Source organism: Rutidosis leptorrhynchoides, chromosome 2, assembly GCF_046630445.1.
Source record: "Rutidosis leptorrhynchoides isolate AG116_Rl617_1_P2 chromosome 2, CSIRO_AGI_Rlap_v1, whole genome shotgun sequence".
NCBI classification, from domain to species: domain Eukaryota; kingdom Viridiplantae; phylum Streptophyta; class Magnoliopsida; order Asterales; family Asteraceae; genus Rutidosis; species Rutidosis leptorrhynchoides.
Genome location: NC_092334.1, coordinates 15,724,803 through 15,746,652, shown reverse-complemented (window position 1 = coordinate 15,746,652; position 21,850 = coordinate 15,724,803). Strand labels below are relative to the sequence as shown.

At 32.8% G+C, this 21,850-nt stretch overlaps 2 protein-coding genes and 1 long non-coding RNA gene across 6 annotated transcripts; 2 read left to right on the top strand and 1 right to left on the bottom strand.

Annotated features, from left to right (window-relative positions):
* The first annotated feature begins 12,633 nt into the window (after positions 1-12,633).
* Positions 12,634-13,338, top strand: LOC139887630 (probable receptor-like protein kinase At5g38990). The gene has a single exon (XM_071870703.1). It carries the CDS (start codon positions 12,634-12,636, stop codon positions 13,336-13,338), a length of 705 nt encoding a protein of 234 aa, XP_071726804.1.
* Positions 13,339-14,006: 668 nt separating this feature from the next.
* Positions 14,007-17,824, bottom strand: LOC139890583 (uncharacterized). 4 transcript variants are annotated; one of them, XR_011773386.1, is made up of 8 exons: positions 17,421-17,824; positions 17,180-17,269; positions 16,262-16,793; positions 15,995-16,095; positions 14,941-15,060; positions 14,494-14,630; positions 14,333-14,414; positions 14,007-14,153 (listed from the first exon to the last, which is right to left on the bottom strand). It is a non-coding gene; the product is annotated as an uncharacterized lncRNA (long non-coding RNA). The 4 variants fall into 4 exon arrangements; XR_011773385.1 differs by lacking the exon at positions 14,007-14,153 and having other exon boundaries at positions 14,176-14,414; positions 16,262-16,425; positions 16,712-16,793; XR_011773384.1 differs by lacking the exon at positions 14,007-14,153 and having other exon boundaries at positions 14,176-14,414.
* A 660-nt stretch (positions 17,825-18,484) lies between these two features.
* On the top strand, positions 18,485-21,441 carry LOC139887627 (calmodulin-binding receptor-like cytoplasmic kinase 3). Its single transcript, XM_071870702.1, has 5 exons — positions 18,485-18,730; positions 19,114-19,270; positions 19,462-19,551; positions 19,766-20,067; positions 21,247-21,441. The coding sequence occupies exons 1-5, from the start codon at positions 18,485-18,487 to the stop codon at positions 21,439-21,441; spliced, it is 990 nt and encodes a 329-aa protein (XP_071726803.1).
* The last annotated feature ends 409 nt before the right edge of the window (positions 21,442-21,850 follow it).

Genomic DNA, 21,850 nt, shown 5'->3' with positions numbered 1-21,850 from the left:
CATCGCAATAAAATGGAAAATTTTGAAAACAAGGCTATGGAAACTCTTTTTGATATCCAAAATCAATTAAATCAATACTCTCAAACGAGTGTTGATGACAATTCGTTCGGTCAATCTTGGATCACGAATGACGAAACAATAACTGGTTGTGAAATCTGTGGAGATTATCACTCAACATGGGAATGTTATTATTACGTTCCTATGGAAAATTACGCACCTACGGAACCTGAATGGAATGATTATGAAGAATACAATTCAAATTGGGATTATTCCCAAGAATATATCCAAACTCAACAACCAGTAGACGAGGAAAATTACGTGTCTGAAAATTTATTAGACAATATGAAAATCAAACTCTAAGAACTCAATGCTCAAAATGAACAAATGAGAGAGTTTATAAACCGGCAAGCTGAAACTCTATCAGACTACACACCTGTTGATCTGAGGAGTCGTGTGCAAGAAAATCTCATATCATCGAATTTTGATGAATTCGAGAGCTCCGAAATCACCAACTATCCCGATGATACTTTTTATTCAGTCTTACCAATTTCACAACATATCGACCCATTAGCCTCTACCGACGAAATCAACGATCCATCAATGGATAAAGAAGAAGTAAGGGTGACAAATTGGTACTCTTGGGAATACGATAACGTTGAAAATTTTACCCCCGAGGCCAAACCGAACTTCACCATTCCACAACCTTCCAACCCAATATTCTCAATAGACGAGTCATCCACCGGAAATGAACTACGAGCTGTAATAGATAATGACACCTCGAATTTCACCCAATTGGGTAATAGAGGTGAAAACTTTGATCCTGAGAATAAAAGGAAGGAAATGTTAGGAATTGTCCACCCTATAGAAATATGTATGTCTGTGTATATCGATCCATTTGACCAAGAACCAGAAAAGAGACATATCCATTTACTAAAAGCTACACTTAAAAAAGAATTAAGTAGTGACGATCGGGTGGGTCTAAACTTTAAACCCATTGATATAATATATACCACCCGAGATGTAAATAACTGGCTCACTATTTTAATTCTTGGAACTTATTCTACTGACTTCACATGTCGTCAGCTAAGTGTGGGGAAGTTTAACCCCACTTAACGTTAAATTAGGGGTTCGGGTTAGTGCATAGCTCGTTAATAAACATGCATAATAAATTAAGGCAAAAGACGTATTTTTAAAGATTAGCAAACAGTTCAGAAAAGCAAACGTTTTTGAAGAAAAATATGTGTGATAAAACATGAAGGAATAAACGATGAGGCGCGCCATCTATCATTCGACGAGCTTTGTAATTACAAACTGGGTATTTTTAATTACTTTGCTACACTAATCACCCTCATGAATTTATAATTATAGTCTGATTTCATGCAAATGAGGGCATTGCATGATCTCAAGTGTGGGGAAGGGTTATAAATTCTCTCGGGTTTGCACTTAGTTTATTTGCCAAATTTTGTGAAAATTTGAAAAATTTTCAACTAAATGAAGTCAAAATCATGTTTATACATATTTATGAACGATGAAAACTAGGTGTTAATACCGAAATTATCGTTACCTCGGAAAGGACATAAATTGAGAAACACCCTAAAACGATTGAGTTCATTTAAAATGGAATAAAGGAGAATAAAAAGGCAAAGAAAGAAACTAAGTGTGGGGAGAATGTACCAAGTTATTCAATTAAAAACTATCTATCACATGTTTCTGTAAAGTTATTGCAGGTACTTTTGTTTTGGACGATTTTAATCAGTTTTACCCGATTTACTGTAATATATTTGAAAGAAAAGATGGATCTACACGATGAATCAATTCCATCATTAAAAGGAAGTAAAGTCTTCCGAAAAAGAAACGCGCTTCTTGATTTAGGTCATGAAGTTGTCGTCCAGACCAGCTGTAGGTTGACGAAAAATCTAGAAAAGTCATCTCTAAAATCAGCAGGAAATCCACGGACCTCAGCATCAAACAGGGTCGTCAAGTGGTCAGATTTATCCTAACCATGGGAAGGATTTATCTCGTACAATAGGGGGGCACCGTGCAAATTAGCTTGATAAGACTAATGAATCAGATCCCCAGAAAGGATAATCTCCTTTTAAAAGATTAAAAATCAGCTTTTAAGACTGATATTACTCAATCCTTGAGATTGACGTTAAAGATTGAGAATTACAAACTCATGGAATTCAATGATATCTAAACTCGAGCTTGAACGAGAAAATATTTTGATCAAAATTACAAACCGATTTGTTTTCTGAAAACCCTATTTTCAATGCGTTCATTACCATTGAACGTAAAATCCTAGGAATTCACCTAGAATTCATTAGGTCACCTGAACCAAATCGGGTGTCAACCGTAAGAACGGTGGTTGCATAGCATGGTCAAAGACAGGACCTTGTGCCAGACCGAAAAATCATAGGATGATCTTTACTATTGCTCCTACAAAGGATAGTAATAGCATCCGACACGTTATAGACCATAATCAAAAGCAAGTCACGGGACATTGCCTTAACAGTTTCTTGTTCATCGCTTTCCTTTACAACCGGACGGTAGTTTACCGAAAGGTAATATACGGAGCAAGTAAACTGGACGTGTTGCTTTCCTAATACAAAGTTAGCAAGTGGGTAACACAAAACCATAAGTTTTGAGCTAAAAATTTTCAAATCTGAAACCCACAAAACCCAAAAAAAAAAAAAAAAAAAAAAAAAAAAAAAAATATTTTGCAAACACCGGTGAAGGGTTATTCCGGAAAACTTGTCTAGGGTAAAAGCTAGATTGGATTTTCAAAAAGATCAAATGTTTTCATAAAGATCCAATTTCCTTAAGGATCTACATTTTCATAGTCATGTGGGACTGTAAACCGCCTTTCAAACGTGCACTCTGCTTTGGAAACCGAAAGTAAATCGGCTATTTGATTGCAAGTGTCGTTGACCTAAACCCGAGGCAACTGTGGATGACACACCCACCTTTAACCATCGTTACTATCATTATTTATACCGCCATATCAAAATCACTGATGTACAAAGTGTGAAGAATAAAGAAGTGATTCGTGTGATGTATTATAATTTCAAGTTATGTATTGCTTGAGGACAAGCAACGTTCAAGTGTGGGAATATTTGATAGTGCTCCAAATGAACATATATTTAGTAGCAATATCCTCCCAATATGTAAATTATTTAGTTGTAATTGTCCTATTTTAAGTTGTAATCGTTTATATTAAATAAGTGCGAAGACAAAAGGCGAAAATGACGATTTGAAGACGCAAATGACCAAAAAGCTCAAATGTACAAGATACAATCCAAGTGGTTCAAATTATTGATGAAGAACGTCTAAAAAAGATAAGAGTACAAGTTACAAAATGCAAAGTACAAGATATTAAATTGTACGCAAGGACGTTCGAAAATCCGAAACCAGGACATGAGTCAACTATCAACGCCCGACGCAACGGACTAAAAATTACAAGTCTACTATGCACAAGAATATAATATAATATATAAATAATTATATTAATTATTTATATTTTATATTTATATATATAAAACGTCGGCAAAGAAGATCCAAAGGGGTGTGAGCTGTATTCCATTTCCCCGCGACTCGCGGAGTTCTCAGGCACAAAGTGCCGCGACTTGCGGAGCACAGAAATTTCAGAATCCCTATAAAAGGTCGCGAATTCTGCCGAGTTTAAAAACATAATAATAATAATACTCCAAAAAATAATATAAATATATATATAGTATAGATTAGTGTTATATTAGATTAGTTTGGGTTATGTAAAAGTTATTTTTACGGGTTCTAAAGTCGGAGCTCTGTTCGTGTACCACTACGCGATAAATAATCAATGTAAGCTATGTTCTCCTTTTTAAATTAATGTCTCGTAACTAAGTTGTTATTATGCTTATTTGAACCGAAGTAATCATGATGTTGGACTAAATATTAAAGACGGAGTAATTGGGCTTTGTACCATAATTGGGGTTTGGACAAAAGAACGACACTTGTGGAAATTAGACTATGGGCTATTAATGGGCTTTATATTTGTTTAACTAAATGATAGTTTGTTAATGTTAATATAAAGATTTACAATTGGGCGTCCCTATAAATTACCATATACACTCGATCGGACACGATGGGCGGGGTATTTATATGTACGAATAATCGTTCATTTAACCGGACACGGAAATGGATTAATAGTTAATAAACTTGTTGAAACAGGGGTGAATTACATTCAAGGGTAATTGGTGTAATTGTTAACAAAGTAGTAAAACCTTGGTTTACACGCAGTCGATAACTTGGTGTATTCATTAAACAAAGTATTAAAATCTTGTTACAGTTCGAATCCCCAGTTAGTTGGAATATTTGACTTCGGGTATAAGGTTAAATTTGCCGAGCAGTTTATAATTATGACCGATGAACTATTATGGACAAAAACCAGATAGGTTTCAAATACATCCAGGACAAAGGACAATTAACCCAGGGTAATAAATAATCAAAACGTCAAACATCATGGTTACGGAAACTTAAATAAGCATAATATATTTTATTTCATTTTTCCTCGTACTTTTATTTATTGTCATTTTAATTATTGTTATTTATTTTATATTGTTATTTAAATATCGTCATTTACTTTACGCTTCGCTTAAAATATAAAATCGATAAACCGGTCATTAAACGGTAAACTCCCCTTTTATATATTATTATATATAATTATATATATTTTGTACAAATATAGTTAATTAAAATATAGTGTGAAATAAGCCAGCTCCCTGTGGAACGAACCGGACTTACTAAAAACTATACTACTCTACGATTAGGTACACTGCCTATAGTGTTGTAGCAAAGTTTAGGTATATCCCATTTGTAAATAAATAATTAAAACTTGTGTAAAATTGTAGCATATTTAATAGTATTTCCTAGTAAAAATATAATACTATTTCATATACCCCTCGCCGCACATCAACGCGGTACGTTATTCATTGATTTTACAGTGAGGTTTTGACCTCTATATGATACGTTTTGATAAAATATTGCATTCATTAATTAAACAACTTTCTAAACATAGAAAGTTATAAACATGTGGGCGAGTGCTTAAGTATAAGCAAATCCCCAAAATACATAAGTTTTAATAATACAGGTTGACATCACAACCAAATTATTTATTACACAACATAGTTTTGTTTCGAATGCAATAAACTTTAAACAAAGTATGAGAGACTCCATGTAGGTGTGATGACCCGGAAATTTCTGATCAAATTTAAACTTAATCTTTGTATGATTAACATTTCCGACACGATAAGCAAAGTCTGTAAAACTGAATCTCAAAATTTTTGAACTATTCAAATACCTTTCGGTTATTCTCAACGATTCGCGAACTATTATATGTAAATAGATACATATATATACTATAACTTGAAAATGTAACAAAGTTTTAATTGCATGATACCGTACATTAAACTTATTGGTTTATATATCTATTTGAATATATATGATTTCAAGTTCTTTAGTAAACGATAATAACATTCGATTATTGATTCGATTGATATTTATATAAGTTAACTAAAACGTTTAAGATGAACCAGTAAAACACTAATTTGCTACAGTGTTTTCAAATTGCCACATTACTCAAAATGCTACAGTGTTTTCGAAAATCACTATTTGCTACAGTGAAATTGACTTTGCTACAGTGAATTGCTACAGTAAAAATTGACTTTGCTACCGTAACTTTGCTACAGTAAAACACTATTTTAAAATGTATTTTAACAAATAGCGAGACAATGATTTATAGAAGTAAATGACCAAAACACTCAAATGTATAAGTTAAAATTTGAGTGATATAATTTAGGGATAATTTAAGTTATATTGTGACAAAGGTACGAGTCACAAAACGAAAAGTACTAGTTTTCTAAGCGTACAAAAATGCGTTCGAGAAACCGGAACCGGGACATAAGTCGAGTGATGACGTACGACTTATCGGAACGAAAATTACAAATCAACTATGCACGTGAATTTAATATAATATATAATTAATTATATAAATTATATATATTATATTAATATTTAATTATGTCGACGAACTACAAAACAAATCAAATGTGAGCTGTCATTTAAGCTCATGCGATCGCATGAGCATACCAAAGAAACTCCATGCGATCGCATGGAGGCTGGATCCAGAAAACATCTATAAATTCAGTCGAATTCGTTCCATTTTTTTTCACATATATTACTCCGTATAATATTATTATTATTATTATTATTATTATTATTATTATTATTATTATTATTATTATTATTATTATTATTATTATTATTATTATTATTATTAATAAGATTATTATTAATCTTATTATTTTTATTATTAGTGTTATTATTTTTGCGATACAGAAATAATAATGTACATAAAATATTACAACGGAGTGCTGTCCAAGTAATTTTCAAAACGAGTTCCAAGCGAGCTAGAGCTAAGGAAAATATGGGTTATTACCAAGGGGGTTATGGGTAATGTTCGGGGGTATTTTTGTGAAGCAAATCTCGTGTTTATCATCTCCGATGCGTCTACGTGCTTTTCTACAATATTGTATATCAATATTAAACAGTGAGTTTCATAAGATCCCTTTTTACTCATTACATTTTTGGGCTGAGAATACATGCAAATGCTTTATTAACCGATATACAATATTTATATGCGTGAGTTTCATATGATCCCTTTTACTCTCTACATTTTTGGGCTGAGAATACATGCAAATGCTTTATTAACCGATATACAATATTTATATGCGTGCGTTTCATTTGCTCCGTTTTTAATTACTTTTGCAATCTATATTTTTGGGCTGAGAATACATGCACTTTATTTTAAACGCAATGGATACAAGTACATACTAAATTCTACACTGAGTTTGAACCGAAAATCCCTTAGCTTTGGTAACTAGTAACTGCCAGTTATAAGAACTGGTGGGCGTGAGTAGTAGTATATGGATCCATAGGGCTTGATATCCCCGTCCGAGCTAGAGCACTAGCCTTTTAACGGACGTATGCTATTTGAGAAGCGTACACGTTGGTTTGCGTGTATTATTAAGATGATTATACAAAGGGTATAAATTATATATACGTTAAGTTTAGTTACCAGGGTGCTCAATTTCGTAGAATATTTTGATAAACGTTTCCGGATGAAACAACTGAAATCTTGTAATCCACTTTTATATACAGATTATGCGAAACACTAAAACTATGAACTCACCAACCTTTGTGTTGACACTTGTTAGCATGTTTATTCTCAGGTTCCCTAGAAGTCTTCCGCTGTTTGCTTACATGTTATACAAGCTATGTGCATGGAGTCTTGCATGCTTTATTCAAGAAAACGTTGCATTCACAAAACCATCATCATGTATCTATTTTGACTGCATTGTCAACGGAAGTATTATTGTAAACTATTATTTACGGTGGTTGTCTATATGTAGAAATCATCAGATGTCGAAAACCTTGGAATTAAATATTCATTTATGGTATGCCTTTTCAAAAGAATGCAATGTTTACAAAACGTATCATATAGAGGTCAAATACCTCGCAATGGAATCAATGAATGACGTGTTCGTCCATATGGATTTGGAGCGATTGTCACAGTAGGCCACAAGCACATCATAGCTGAAGCAGTCTATGGACCTGAAAATAAAACATGCTAAAAAGGTCAACACGAATGTTGGTGAGTTATAGGTTTAATTGCTCGAGTCATAAGTATATAAAGATGGACCACAAGATTTCATCAAAAGTTTATCAATAGATTCTACGTAACAGAGCACCCTGGTAACTAAACTTAATGCTATAATAATAATTACCCCATTTGTTTTAATACACGCAAACCAACGTGTCGTAAACTCAAATAACATACGTCCGTTAAAAGGCTAGCGCTACTAGCTCGGACGGGGATGTCAAGCCCTATGGATCCATATACAATTATTCACGCTCACCAGTGCACATTCTATGTACTGGCAGCTACTAGTTACCAAAGCTTAGGGATTTTCGGTTTAAACTCAGTGTAGAATTAAATGAGTAAATACTTGTGTCCATAGCGTATAAAATAAAGTGCATGTATTCTCAGAACAAAAATATTTAAAGCATTTAAAAAGGGATCTATAAACTCACGGTTCAATATTGAGTTTCAATATTGTAGGAAAATTGTGTAGACGTAATGATAGTGGATGACTGTATGGTTGGTCTTGGATTCACGAACAATACCCTTGTTTTCCTTAGTTTTTAATCGGTTTGAAACCCGTTATAAAAACACCCGTGTATAACCCGTTTACAGTATATAACTACTAATCTTGAAATTTAACTTTGAAATTATACGGAAAAATTATAGATCATAAAATATAATACGGAGTAATATGTGAGTGTGTCTTCGCATAAACGATCGAACATATATATATATATATATATATATATATATATATATATATATATATATATATATATATATATATATATATATATATATATATATATATATATATATATATATAATAATTTAAATAATATAATAATATAATATAATAATATAATGAATAAAAAACGTGTTAAAATAGTGAAAAACAGTGAAACCGCCTCAATTTTGTTAGTTTATGCCGACGAAATACGCGTTTCGCGTAAAGATTACAAATCCCGTGTAATCTTTTAAAACATTACGCATTTTGCGTAGATGGGTACGCGATCCGCGTATGGTGTCTTCATGAAAGTTGTAGATTTATGAGTTACGGACGTCTGGACTCTGGAATCACCTTTTTTTGAGTCAGTATGAATTAGTTATGATTTTTCTCGTGCAAGTGCGCAGACTTAGTGATTTCTATCATTTTAACTTGAAATCTTGAGACGAAATGTTGTAGTCTTTTGTTGCTCATTAGAAATCTTTATTTTATCTTTATTTTTATTTTCATATCATTGAAAATTCATAAAAATATTTTACTCGACGCTTTGGACATTTTTGTTTTTACAAACCAAAAACAACTCGAATACACATAAATCATAACTTTTTGGACCGATGTTGTGACTAGGAAAAATGTATGATTTTGAAAAACCAATAAGTTTGTAGTATAAAATAGTATATGTAATATTCTTTAATGTGTTTCAATATATATACATACATATAATATAGTTCGGTGAATTACGTCATTATGTACAATATATATATATATATATATATATATATATATATATATATATATATATATATATATATATATATATATATATATATTGTTCGAAAATCATTAATTTCATGTTATAGAAATATATGTAGATGTACTTTAGTTAACGTATTTTATTAGAATATATAGTCCTTATTATTTTAAGTTATATATATATATATATATATATATATATATATATATATATATATATATATATATATATATATATATTGTTCGAAAATCATTAATTTCATGTTATAGAAATATATGTAGATGTACTTTAGTTAACGTATTTTATTAGAATATATAGTCCTTATTATTTTAAGTTATATATATATATATATATATATATATATATATATATATATATATATATATATATATATATATATATATATATATAGTTCGTGAATCGTCGAAAAAGGTCGAAAGGGTAAATACATGTATGAAAACATTTTAAATGCAACACTACAATTTGCTTATCTTGTCAATAACATTTTATCTTATAATTAATTTAATAATGTGAAATTTTCCGGGTTATCACAACATGTATCAAGAATTTTATCTCCGTATTAGACCAACTACTTCGTACAAATTAAAAAAGAAGATAAAACACCTCAAACCATTTACCCAAACCTTATAACTCCGTATTGATCGCTGGCAGCTCACCGGTATTTCTGTTGCTCGCGTCTCCTGCGATTCAACCGACGACCTACACTGTAAATATTTCGTATATAAAGGTATCATCTCTATAATCTTATTACAGGCTTTGATTGTCAAATAGGTTTTCAGCTCATCGGTAACTCTGTTTACTTCAATTTACGTTGTTACACATGTAAGAAACGAGGCGAATTTCTATAACTCGAGGTTTAAGGAGTTATTGATATGTACTTCGATCATGTAGATTTTTGCCCGAGCATCGGGCGCGTCCTTGTGAAGCATCATGGCGTTCTTCTCATATTGAAAGGAACGATAATTAGATATGGATCAGTCAAGAAGATAGAAGGGAATATGGAATATGAATATCAGAAGCGTAAACAAAGGTTACTTGAAAATTAAACTTTTTATTTTACCTTATTGATTACTTCTATTTGTTTTATCTAAAAAAAATCAACTCACACACCGCAACACGAATATTTCCACGACTATATATATATCGTCCACTCTAAACTTGAACCCATGAATTCATGATTAGAGGGGCAACTCGATACGATACTGTTAGACCAATAGTCATTTAGTTAATATCGATTACTTGTAATTATTTTATATTTAGTTATTTTCGGTCAACCTTAGTTTAGAAAGTAGGGGGATAGCCAAGTTACACTGCCTGTGATGAAACAACTTCATTTAACCTAAAAACCTCTCGTAGCACAAGCTCTTTTATATGAATTGTATTAATAGTTATAGAACACAATGCAAAACGAAACTACTCTGTACCTTCAAAAGAAACAACACCACTTAAGGTTACTAACAATCTTTGAAATCATACTTATTTGTATACATACAAGCCAAATGTTACTCTATTTGAGAAGTATCCTACCTTCTATATATGCTACACATATAACTGTTATGTCAGCTAGCTGACATATACATTTGTTTGAAGTTTTCATATCCGTGCACAAGTCAAGTACATTTGGTAAACAATAAATATCACGCTTGATTTAAAAAAATACAAACCATCAACTTGATTAAAACTTATAGAGCACAACAAAAAGTTCATTATCACCTATTGGTATGTTGACTTTGATTCCCTAAATTTTATAGATTTTACCTGATGTATCCCTCTGTCCATTTATTTACATGCTAACGGTTTCGTTGCTGGTTCCATTGTTTAATTAAATTTGATTTCGACTCTCAGCTCCTTCATAGTGTCATCATCTGACTTCAGTTGTGTGTTATACAACATATTCCTGTATTCGATGTATGCTCATCATTGGGCTATTTGTTTATTTCCCTGTTAGTGTGACAGAGCTAGTGATCCTAGTTCAGATATATGCAGTGGCTATATTGAATGAAAATGTAATGAACTTAATGTTAATTTACTTCGTACTTAATTATTTACTTGCTGATGCAACTGTAACTTGATAAATGAATTGTAGTCGTTTGATTGCTATCCTACGTATATGGGCCTAAATAATATACATTAATAGACAAGTTGGCCAAAGTCTAGATAGGCTAACAGCAACTTACCTACAGTGTATTACAATCTGATGTAAAGGATAAACTATTCATTACCTTTTAAAGATATCTACACACATTAATCAAAGATCCCAAAAATTAAAGATGATACTATATATAATATTGCGAACTTGCAGGCATAGCCCAGTGGTTCTTCCCATGTACTTTGTATCATGAGATAGGGAGAGGTCATGGGTTCGATCCTTAGAGAAGACATGATTTTCTTTAAACCAATTGAACACCAATAATGGTAGTATATATTGACCCTATAGGGAGGTTTTACCAGATTCGTTCACGGACCCCTACCCGGAACCACTGCCCGAATGGATGTGTTCTCTGGTACCGTCAATCGGGTTCGGGTTTCCACCCGAACGTGTGTGTTACGTGCAAATGATGAGGGTCGTTGAAAGAAATGATCTACTGATGCCAAAAAAATCGCCGTTCAAAAAAAAATATTGCATAATAAAAAAATTTCTCAGTGCTAGATAAAAATTTAAATCGTTAGGGGCAATTTGTATTGTTGTTGTTAGAACAAAGTGAGCATGTGTAGAAGTTGTAGGCAATTTTGTACTGTAGACTGTAGTTAATAACAGGCGACTTTTTATACACGGATTACTAACTATTTAAACCGCTTAATAATTATGTTGTCGTCTGGCAGATCCAGATTTAAATGAAGTGAAACACTTGTATATGCTTGGAAAAGTTACTAACATGCTTGGAAAGTATTTTTGTTAGATAACTGTTGAACTTGTGAAAAGGTTACTCTTCCTATTAACCTGCTTTTAATTGGAAACAACTAAGCAAATTTGGGATAAGATTAGTGTTTTGATTTCAGTAAATTTGTTTTTTTTTTTTTTTTTTTTTATTTGTATTTGACCTTGATTGCAGGAATTAAAGAAGACGAAATGTGGAGTTTAATCGAACTTTGGAGAATAAAATTTGTAAAATGATGATTTTACCGCCCATGTGGGCACTTAAATGGGTTTCATTAATGATCGTTAGCATCGGGGACCAATCACATAACTATTTGCAAATCACGATGACCAGTCAAGTTAAAAAGAAAGTTTAGGGGCACCTTTGCAATATGGTACAAACCAGAGTAACCAACTACGCAATTTTGTCTTTTTTTAAAATAATTTTGTTTGACTGACTTAGCTTTGCTCTGATTGATCTTTTGTTTTTATTATGGCTTTCCTAGCACCTACCATTATTCAAAGCTTCAAATAATTGTTGGTAGAACTTATAACTATTTTTTAGTACAAATCTCAATAACTAATTTAGTAGAACTATGCTATCTGCAACTAGTGTCACTTTTACCTCATCATCATCATCGACTTCAGCTCCTTCATGTCGACGTTTTACTCTTGCAGAGATTCAATCTGCAACTAACGACTTTGATGATGAACTAGTCATTGGGCGAGGAGGATTTGGAAAAGTTTATAAAAGTCGAATTTCTATTCAAGAAACTGGTCATGTTGTGGCCATCAAGCGGTTGGATTGTATGTCCAATCAGGGTGCATCCGAATTTAGGGCTGAAATCGAGATGCTTTCAAAGTTACGCCACTGTAACTTGGTGTCTCTGATTGGTTATTGCGATGATAATAAGGAGATGATACTGGTTTACGAGTATATGCCCAATGGAACATTATATGATCATTTACACAAGGATGCTACTCCTTTAACATGGGTTCAAAGACTCAAAATGGCCGTAGGTGCTGGACGTGGATTAGACTACCTTCACACTTGTTTTGGGACCCGCCAAGGAGTCATACACCGTGATATCAAGAGTTCAAACATTCTTTTGAATGAGAACTGGGAAGCCATGTTTGAATTGTTATCAGGGAGGCTTGCCGTAGATGAACGCCAAGAAGAGGAGCAATGCAGTTTGGTCAGGTGGTCTCAAAAATGTGTGAAACAACGAAAATATGATCAAATGGTTGACCCTACTATACGGGGAACAGTTTCTAACAAGTTTTTAAAAAGGTTTGCTTAGATTGCATATCGTTGTCTGCTTAGTGCTCCAAAAGAACGACCTGCTATGACTGAGGTTGTGGGATCACTTCAGGCTTTGCTGGAGCAACAACAGACCTCAGACGTTCCTGACAGTTCACTGAACGTAATGGGTTTGACTTGGAAGATCAATAAATATCTTGTTTCTGCGACTAAACAAAACACTGGTATGCAAACTGTTTTTGTTATGTTTATGTATATATGGTGTGTGACCTATTTATTTTTAGAAGTATGGGTTGTGATGACTGATGAACATTGTAATTGATTCAAATGACTGGGTATTTTCTCCATGAATCGTGAATGGAAATCACTTTACAAAGACGATATTTTGACTCTAGAATTTTTTGGGTTCAAAATTTTGTTCTTGGACAAATCAAGAGAATAAAATAAGTTCCTGGCAGTTAAAACTCAATTCCTGTGTCTATAAATGTATTGTAATATTCATAATACTAGTCTTTAAGAGCCCGTGCGTTGCACGGTGACTCTTAATAAAAGAAGGTGAAAATGAAAAAACATTAAGCCATGGCAATGTAATCGCGCTGCACAACAACTCTATAAATTTATTAGCAAAAAAGCTTACAAAAATTGATCCTATGCATACAAAAATTGCAATAACACCATGGCTTGGTAGATAATACGATACGATCATAATAGCAGCCCAGCAACAATAAACTATAACTACTCGTTGACTTTTAAAAGTGAAAAAATGGTCTTTAGTGGAAAATTGCAGCTCCAAACTAACATAATTCAGGTTGCAGTCTTCTAGTCTTCATGACGCGCTGATAAAGCTTCATTCGACTTCCACCAGTAAGCATAAGCATATAATTTAAAACAAAGTTGAAAAACCCGTTATCGACTCCTATGAGAGAATGTCTAAAGCTACCTCAAGATCAAAACTATAAGGAAATCTCCTTTAAATAGTATATAGAGAGAAATAGATTTGAAACACTTGATATGGAGTGTGAAGCTACAATTACCTCAAGATAGTATTTCCATTGTAACGCTAGTCGCGAATGAAGTCAACCCATACCACACGTACACCACACATGTACGACAACCCTGTAGCAAGTTTAACATGACGTTAGTGGATTAAATAACCCAACATATGCTACTACTAAATCAGCAAGTGCCACAAAACCTTTAATGAAAATTGCATATATTTACTCAAAACACCAAGCACACCATGTAGAAATCAAACTCGATCAGTGCTTCTCACAAGTTCGATCATCTTTCCCGTAACAAATGTGCATTTTCCACCTCCTTTAACCAAGCCATCTTGTCAAAATAGCACAAATCACAATATATTCAAAATAATGGTGTGGATGAAATAAACATAATATGGTTTTGTTTTTTTGTTTTTTTGTTTTACACAAAATACATAGATTAAGGCTACTAATGCCGACATAAGCAAAACACAAAACACTTGTCCAACAGTAGCAAAGTTATATGTAAGCGCATCAACAAAAGTTTTATAACTGCATATAGAGGTACTGTGAAAAAAATTAATAACAATAATAATAATCAGGCCAACACAAATCAAACAGCTTTAAATGAGTAAAACTATAATTAGAATGAATATAATTACCTCAAATGATTTTATAGATCGTTCAAAATCAAGCATACTTAGAGCAAACTTCACAGCTCTGAGAAACAATGTGCTCCGGATCCTTTGAAAAATCCTCAAGTAGAGAGATACATTGATCATCTATGAATATTTTGAGATGTTAGACTGATTGACTTTTTCAGAATTCAAATATTGCCATCAACTTCAAAAAACACTAAATAACTTGTGTAGTCCTGAATATAGTTAAGAGATGGTAAATTCAACTTATTCCCTCATGATGGATCTATAAGGTTAGGTTTTATCTCTAACAGGGGCAAACTCTTAAGAACCAACAAATGTAGTTATAAAAGAAACTGCGTCAAATGGGTTGAGTAGATAGTAGCCCAGCATTAGATATTAGATATTAAGCTTATAAAACCTCCTAAACCATTTTAATCTAAGTATCTAAGTAGTAGATTATTATAAAACTTCTCAACAAAACGTATCGAGATTAACTAACCGAACCTGTACTAATAAGAAGTACATGCTTTGACCCAAAGCTATTACTAATCCACCCATCTTCCTAGTTTATCATAAGCCTAACGATTAACAAATTATATAAAACATGAAATAATATAAAGCCACAAATGACTGAGATTTGTGTACCTAAATTTGCATTGGTTTTCTCGATGTTTTCAGAAGATTGAGGCACCTTGTTATGTTGACCAAATTTTCAACAAATTAACCTTAAATATTATTATGTGCTATTACCTTTGAGTTTAATCAAAAGGATTTTGTATAATATAATCATCGTGGTCGGCAGTATCACATGTTAATTGTTCACCGAAAGTTGCAGATCAATCAACATTAAGCTTGTGAACTTTACAAATAATCTATTTACGGATTAACTTAATGATAGAGCCACTCCGACCAGACTGCTACAGCTACTTTGGTGGCCCTTTTCTAGTTTTTTCAAAATGTAACTTCATTTGTAAAAACTACATAAATAAACTCAAAGGTATGACAGCTTGTCAAAGAACAATTAAAGCAAAATATCATAAATATTACTTGTACTTTAGCTTATGAACATACAGACCTATGTTTTTTGCGGTTTCTTCAAGTTTAGACAATAACTCATTAGCAGGACACCTGGTTGCAGAACTTGTTCCTATATTTACATAGCCCTGTAGTATGAAACTGTTTAATACGCACATATTAGCTTCCAACATTTTGTTATTAAATTATATATATGAACAAAAACTAAGAAACTATTTATATGGTGTGTAAATGGAGAAATTCAAAACCGAAAAATAACATGGAATCAAGAATCAAAGATTAACAAAATATTTAAAATCAAACGTACCGCTTATTGATTTCGATTTTCGATTTCACATTCTTCGTAATCAATAGACTCGTGTAATCCCATGATTTGAATACATTGATTATTACTCATTATCGATTGATAATTTGAATGGATACGAATTAGGTAGCTTCATTTTGAATGGATAAACGCCTACATAGTAACAACTGGTAAAAAGATTAAGCTGCTACACAAACAACATAATAAAATAAGCTTGATTACTTTACACACAAATTAGGTAGCTTCACATCAATCAATAAAACTAACAAATAAATTTGATTAAGCTTATACACAAAAATAATAAAAGAAGCTTGATAACTTTACATACAACTTTAAGTTGTTTCTATATTAAAAATTTGAAAATCCATGACACGACGTTTAGTCCCAATACTGTATCCAAAAACCTTTTAGTGCTAATAGCAAGTGATAACAAACTAATAATGGTGGACGCACATCTAAAACATCAAAAAAAGCGTATAACTATGTTGCTGAAAACATTATCTAACTGAGCTAACTGGAGCCACCTGGATGCCATCTGCAATTCAATAAAATTGAGTTATAAAAATTTGCATAGATATCATAAGCAAGCATAAGTGCAAAATTACAATTTAGTTTTAGTATCTTATTTCCTTTGACCCACAAAACTGTCATGCATGATATCAAGATTTATGCCATTGAAACATCAGATAAAAACAACAAACTAATGATATTAAGAAGCTCAAAACCCTAATCAGTTCTACAACAAAAAACAGCATTAATAAGTAGTAATCAAAAGGATGGTCAATTTGACGATATGATAAATGGATTTGAAACATGTAGCTTTAGAGAATCAAGATAATTTTCCAAAGATTTTGTACCATTAGATGGTTCCCAGCAAACAAAAGTTGAAGGAAACCAAAATTGATGAACTCATATACAAACCTTGAAAATTTTCATTAGCATTACAGCAAACACTTTGTGAGCATTCAAGAATTTCGAACTTTTGTTCAACAGTACTATGATATAATCGATCTGTCAACAAAAAGGGAAATTAGCATAAACAACCATACATTACGATTCATCGCTAACTAACTGATAAAATCAATTCCAAGGTTTAATCAAAATCGTCCAGATATATATCAAGCCTCAATTAACACCTAATTACTGAATACATCTTCATTACCTAAGAAAATCGTCTTCATCTTCTTCCGCAAACCGATTGACTGATCGGAGAAGTTTCCGATTAACTGACCGGAGAAGCTTCCGGCGAGTTCAAAAAATCAGGCTATATTATATAAAATTTATACCGTTCTGTAGAGAAAATCGTTATGGATAAATTGGTGGTACAGGCTTCCTCTATTACGACCGATTGAGGCCATAATCTCCGGTTTAAGGGTTGTGGGTGTTAGTTTTCTGAGGAGGATAAGTGATCGACAGTTGTTTTTGTTTTAGGTTGAAAACTGGTTTTCTGTAAATGGTTTGGTTTAATTTTAAGAATGATTGGGACACGTGGCATTTTGTGGTAATTAGCAAAATTAATCCGGATTAATACGGAGATTACAATTGTACGTTATAGGATAGGGTAACTAACAGCTTGACACCTCGAATTTGTATGTCACGCTTTATGTGAGTTAGAGATAAGTGACAACCAAAAAGGGCGGTTATAAAACAGTTTCAAGTCCGAAAACAGCTTCTCGATTTCATCGAACTGATGGTATTTTTTTCACCTAGCCCCACAACACAAAGAGGTTGCGACAAGGGGATGATAATGATTATAGTGAAATCGATAGAAAACCTAGCCCCTGTCCACTAATTCACCAATGCACTAAAATATATATGTATTACTCTTAAGTCTTAAATAAATTTACATATTATTACGAGATAAAAAACCCTACTAAAATCGTGCAACATATGTATAATTTTTCAAAATTTAGAAAAGAGTTGTTGTATTATGTTTTGCTGAAGCTAGGGCTTTCGTGTGACGTGCAGTAATTTAATTACATCCTCGTCAAAATCTTTGTGCATAAGAGTTTTCATAGTTAGCCTTTTTTTTCAAAAGCCGTATAATGTTATCGCTGAATTTTTTTTCTCTTTCATTCATCTCAAAATTATTTATTTGCTTTCACACGATGGCTGATATATGAGGAAAATTCTGATTCTATCTTCGGACTTTAGAGTAATGTTTGCAAACTTTGTAAGCCTTTATTTTTACTATTTATTTTCTATTACCCAGGTGACACAAGTAGCATGAAGTGTGAACCTTCAACTGATGATGATTATAGTGATATCGACAGAGATTTAAGAATATTCGCATTAGTTGAAATGAAACCTGGTACGATGATACACGGATCTGTTCATTTGACCATGAACCAGGTGGTAAGAGCTACCCATAATTTTGCACCATCATTAAGGATAGGTGAAGGAGGGTTTGGAACCGTCTACAAAGCTCAGCTACCTGACGGTCAGGTTGTTGCCATAAAACGTTTAAAGAAGGTAATATGAATATTCATAGTGAGTCAGAGGTGGCAAGATGGTATCAGGTCAAAACGGTCATTTTTTGTACGGGTAAACAAGGTGGGTATGGTTGACCCGAACTGCTTCTAGTCCAAGTTCCTATGAACAGTTTGCGCATTACTTAGAGTACTTGGTACTGTTTAAGCTTTTTTTTTTTTTTTTTTTTTTGGGACTTTTTAAAGAGAGCCCAACTTGGAAGTACATCACCATGTAAAACACCGTTTTAAATGTGATTTGGAAAAATGAATGCATATATGCAACTTTTTTTGCTACTCCACAAAAGGAGCAAAAGGTTGACTTTTGTAAGTCAAACAAACTGATTGTCAATCGCATAGTTGAAATGTTATCCTGTTATTATGCAGTATGAATTAAATTTCGATTCTTTACGAAGTGAGGTTGTATTTGGGAGATTTTGTCATCGGAATCTAGTGGAATCTCTTGGCTATGTTGACGATGGAATGGAGCGCATTATCATTAAAGAATATGTTCCTAATGGTACACTTAGAGAACATTTGGATGGTAAGATTTATTACAAGTTCATTAGCACTTTTTTTTTTTGGAACATCAACAATTTATTAAAAAAATTACCCTCCTAGCAAGACGCTAGGAAAGGCACACCAAAACTTATTTAATAAGCGTTAAACAACCCTGATTTACCATTTTATCCCCTCAATTGGCAAAAGTATCAATTTAGTTGTTCCCTGTTTCAGGTGTTCATGGAAGTTTTCTGGCCTTCAGTCAACGACTTGAAATATGCCTCGATATTTCTCATGGCTTAACGTATCTCCATCTATGGGCAGGTAATGCGTAAACTTGGTTGTGATGTTTGTGCTCTCCATTTCCAAAATCACATCATAACTTCAAAATATATATATATATATATATATATATATATATATATATATATATATATATATATATATATATATATATATATATATATATATATATATATATATATATATATATATATATTCAAAGACTTTCTGTTCTCATTTTCTTGAGTTTAATCAGGAGACCAAATCATCCATGGCGGCGTGAAGTCGTCACATATTCTTCTGACTGAGAGAATGAGAGCAAAAGTGGTCGATTTTGGATTTGCAAGATTTGGTGATAAAGAAACTGATGAAACGCATGTTGCGACCAAAGTAATAAGGGGAACAGGTGGTTACCTTGACCCTGTGTATACGAGAACATACAAACTCACACCAAAGAGTGACGTTTACTCTTTTGGGGTTCTACTTATTGAAATTCTCACAGGTCGTCGCCCCATCGAGTCTAAGAGGTCTCCCGAGGAAAATGTGACAATAAGATGGGTAAGTTTCTTGTTCTTAATATGCTTGTTGATATGGAAAACGAGTGTGTTGGACGCGTTAGGTAGCAAGTCAAAACATGTAGTTTTACTTCGGCCGTGTTATGCTGACCTAAGAAACTTTAAGTCTAAAACTATTTAGAAAAATGGCCGAATAGCCCAAAAGGTAACATAAAAGTTACAATTTCCAAGGGGAATAACGTTTATTTCTTTATCCATAAAAGACTTTGATTTCAATGTAGTGCTTAAAAAATCCCCGATTTGAAAAAGGTTGCAATTGAGGTAAAAATTGACACACATTTGTTAAAAGTTTTTATTGTTGATATGTATTTACATGTCATTTTTTCATTTACTGACTAGGATTTTATCATTTTTTCATTTAATGACTAATCTTCTTCTTCGACAAAAATTATAAGTATCATCATCAAATTTATAGCAGCAGAAAGTAATGTATAATATTGCCAGCGATTCATATCATCAAATTATGTTCATAAACACGGATTCATAAGCATCATTATCATCTAAATTTTATGTCATAAAATTGCCATCATATAAACACAGATTCATAAGCATCGTCAAATTATGTTCATAGAATTTCCATCAAATTCATAAGTATCATCATCATCATCATCATCGAATTTATGTCTTCGCTTTTGTATATGTTTAAACACCTTTTTTGTTCAGCATTTTCGTTCAACATTTTTGAATTAGAAATAGATGTACGTTATGCATCTAGTTTGTATCATGTTTAAACCCACTCAACCCACTTTCCATCCATGAATTCTGAAGTTGTAAGTTATGCATCTAGTTTGTATCATGTTTAAAACAGATTACAGAGTATTTCAACTGCCCAGACAGGATAGGAGTAACACACCATTATGCTTTACATTATGCATAGATAGCTGTACGTTGTCCAAAGATGATACTCTTAGTTTCTTTCCTTGAGCTTGTTAGAGCTACGATTAGAGTGTCCCACATCGGAAGTTGGAAAGAAATAACGTCAGTATATAACCTGTGGGAACCTCTCTCTATCACCAATTGGTTTTAGAGTACTAGGGAATTCTTTGGCTTATATACATGCCATGTTGTCAAAATGGTACAATTTTTGTGCACAGCCAAAATGGGTTGGTTTTTTTTTTACGCAAGGTCTAAAGTTCGTGACTATGTTAGTGGTTGATTTCAGGCATTTGGGAAGTACAACGATGGTGACATTATGGATTTAGTGGACCCTCAAATGAAGGAAACCGTAGACAGTGAAATCTTTACAAAGATGCTTGCTTTAGCTTTTCGATGTGCTGCCACAAATCGAGTGGACCGCCCGGAAATGAAGGCAGTTGCAGAGCAGTTATGGGCGATCAGAAGTGATCATCTTAGATAAGGAAGAAATGGGTAAACTTGAGAGTTATACTGTAAAAAGCATGACGCTTTAACTTGTTCCCATCAACTTTTCATGCTTAGGTGACTTTCATGCATGGTTGGTGTAACGTACAATCATATAAAGCATGTACCATGATTTAGGTCAAGTACCAAGAGGTTGTTAATTCCAAAATGGTTGCATGCGGGTTTCATTTGTTGGATAAATATATCGTTTACTTGCGGATTAAATGTTATACCATGTGTGTATTAGTGTATCTTGTATCACACCAATACTTCACTTAAGAAATCTCCCTTCATTACCTAAAACACTACATAGCATATCACTGGTACATCTTTCTAATCGGCCGACAAATACAATACAATTGGAGCCACCATTCTCCACATCATCCATACCAGAGGAGTTGTTGTTT

Coding starts and splice junctions, on each gene's coding strand:
- LOC139887630 (XM_071870703.1), top strand. CDS start 12,634: ATGCTATCTGCAACTAGTGTCACTTTTACCTCATCATCATCATCGACT.
- LOC139887627 (XM_071870702.1), top strand. CDS start 18,485: ATGAAGTGTGAACCTTCAACTGATGATGATTATAGTGATATCGACAGA. Junction 18,731..19,113: donor CCATAAAACGTTTAAAGAAG/GTAATATGAATA, acceptor GTTATTATGCAG/TATGAATTAAATTTCGATTC. Junction 19,552..19,765: donor GTATCTCCATCTATGGGCAG/GTAATGCGTAAA, acceptor GAGTTTAATCAG/GAGACCAAATCATCCATGGC.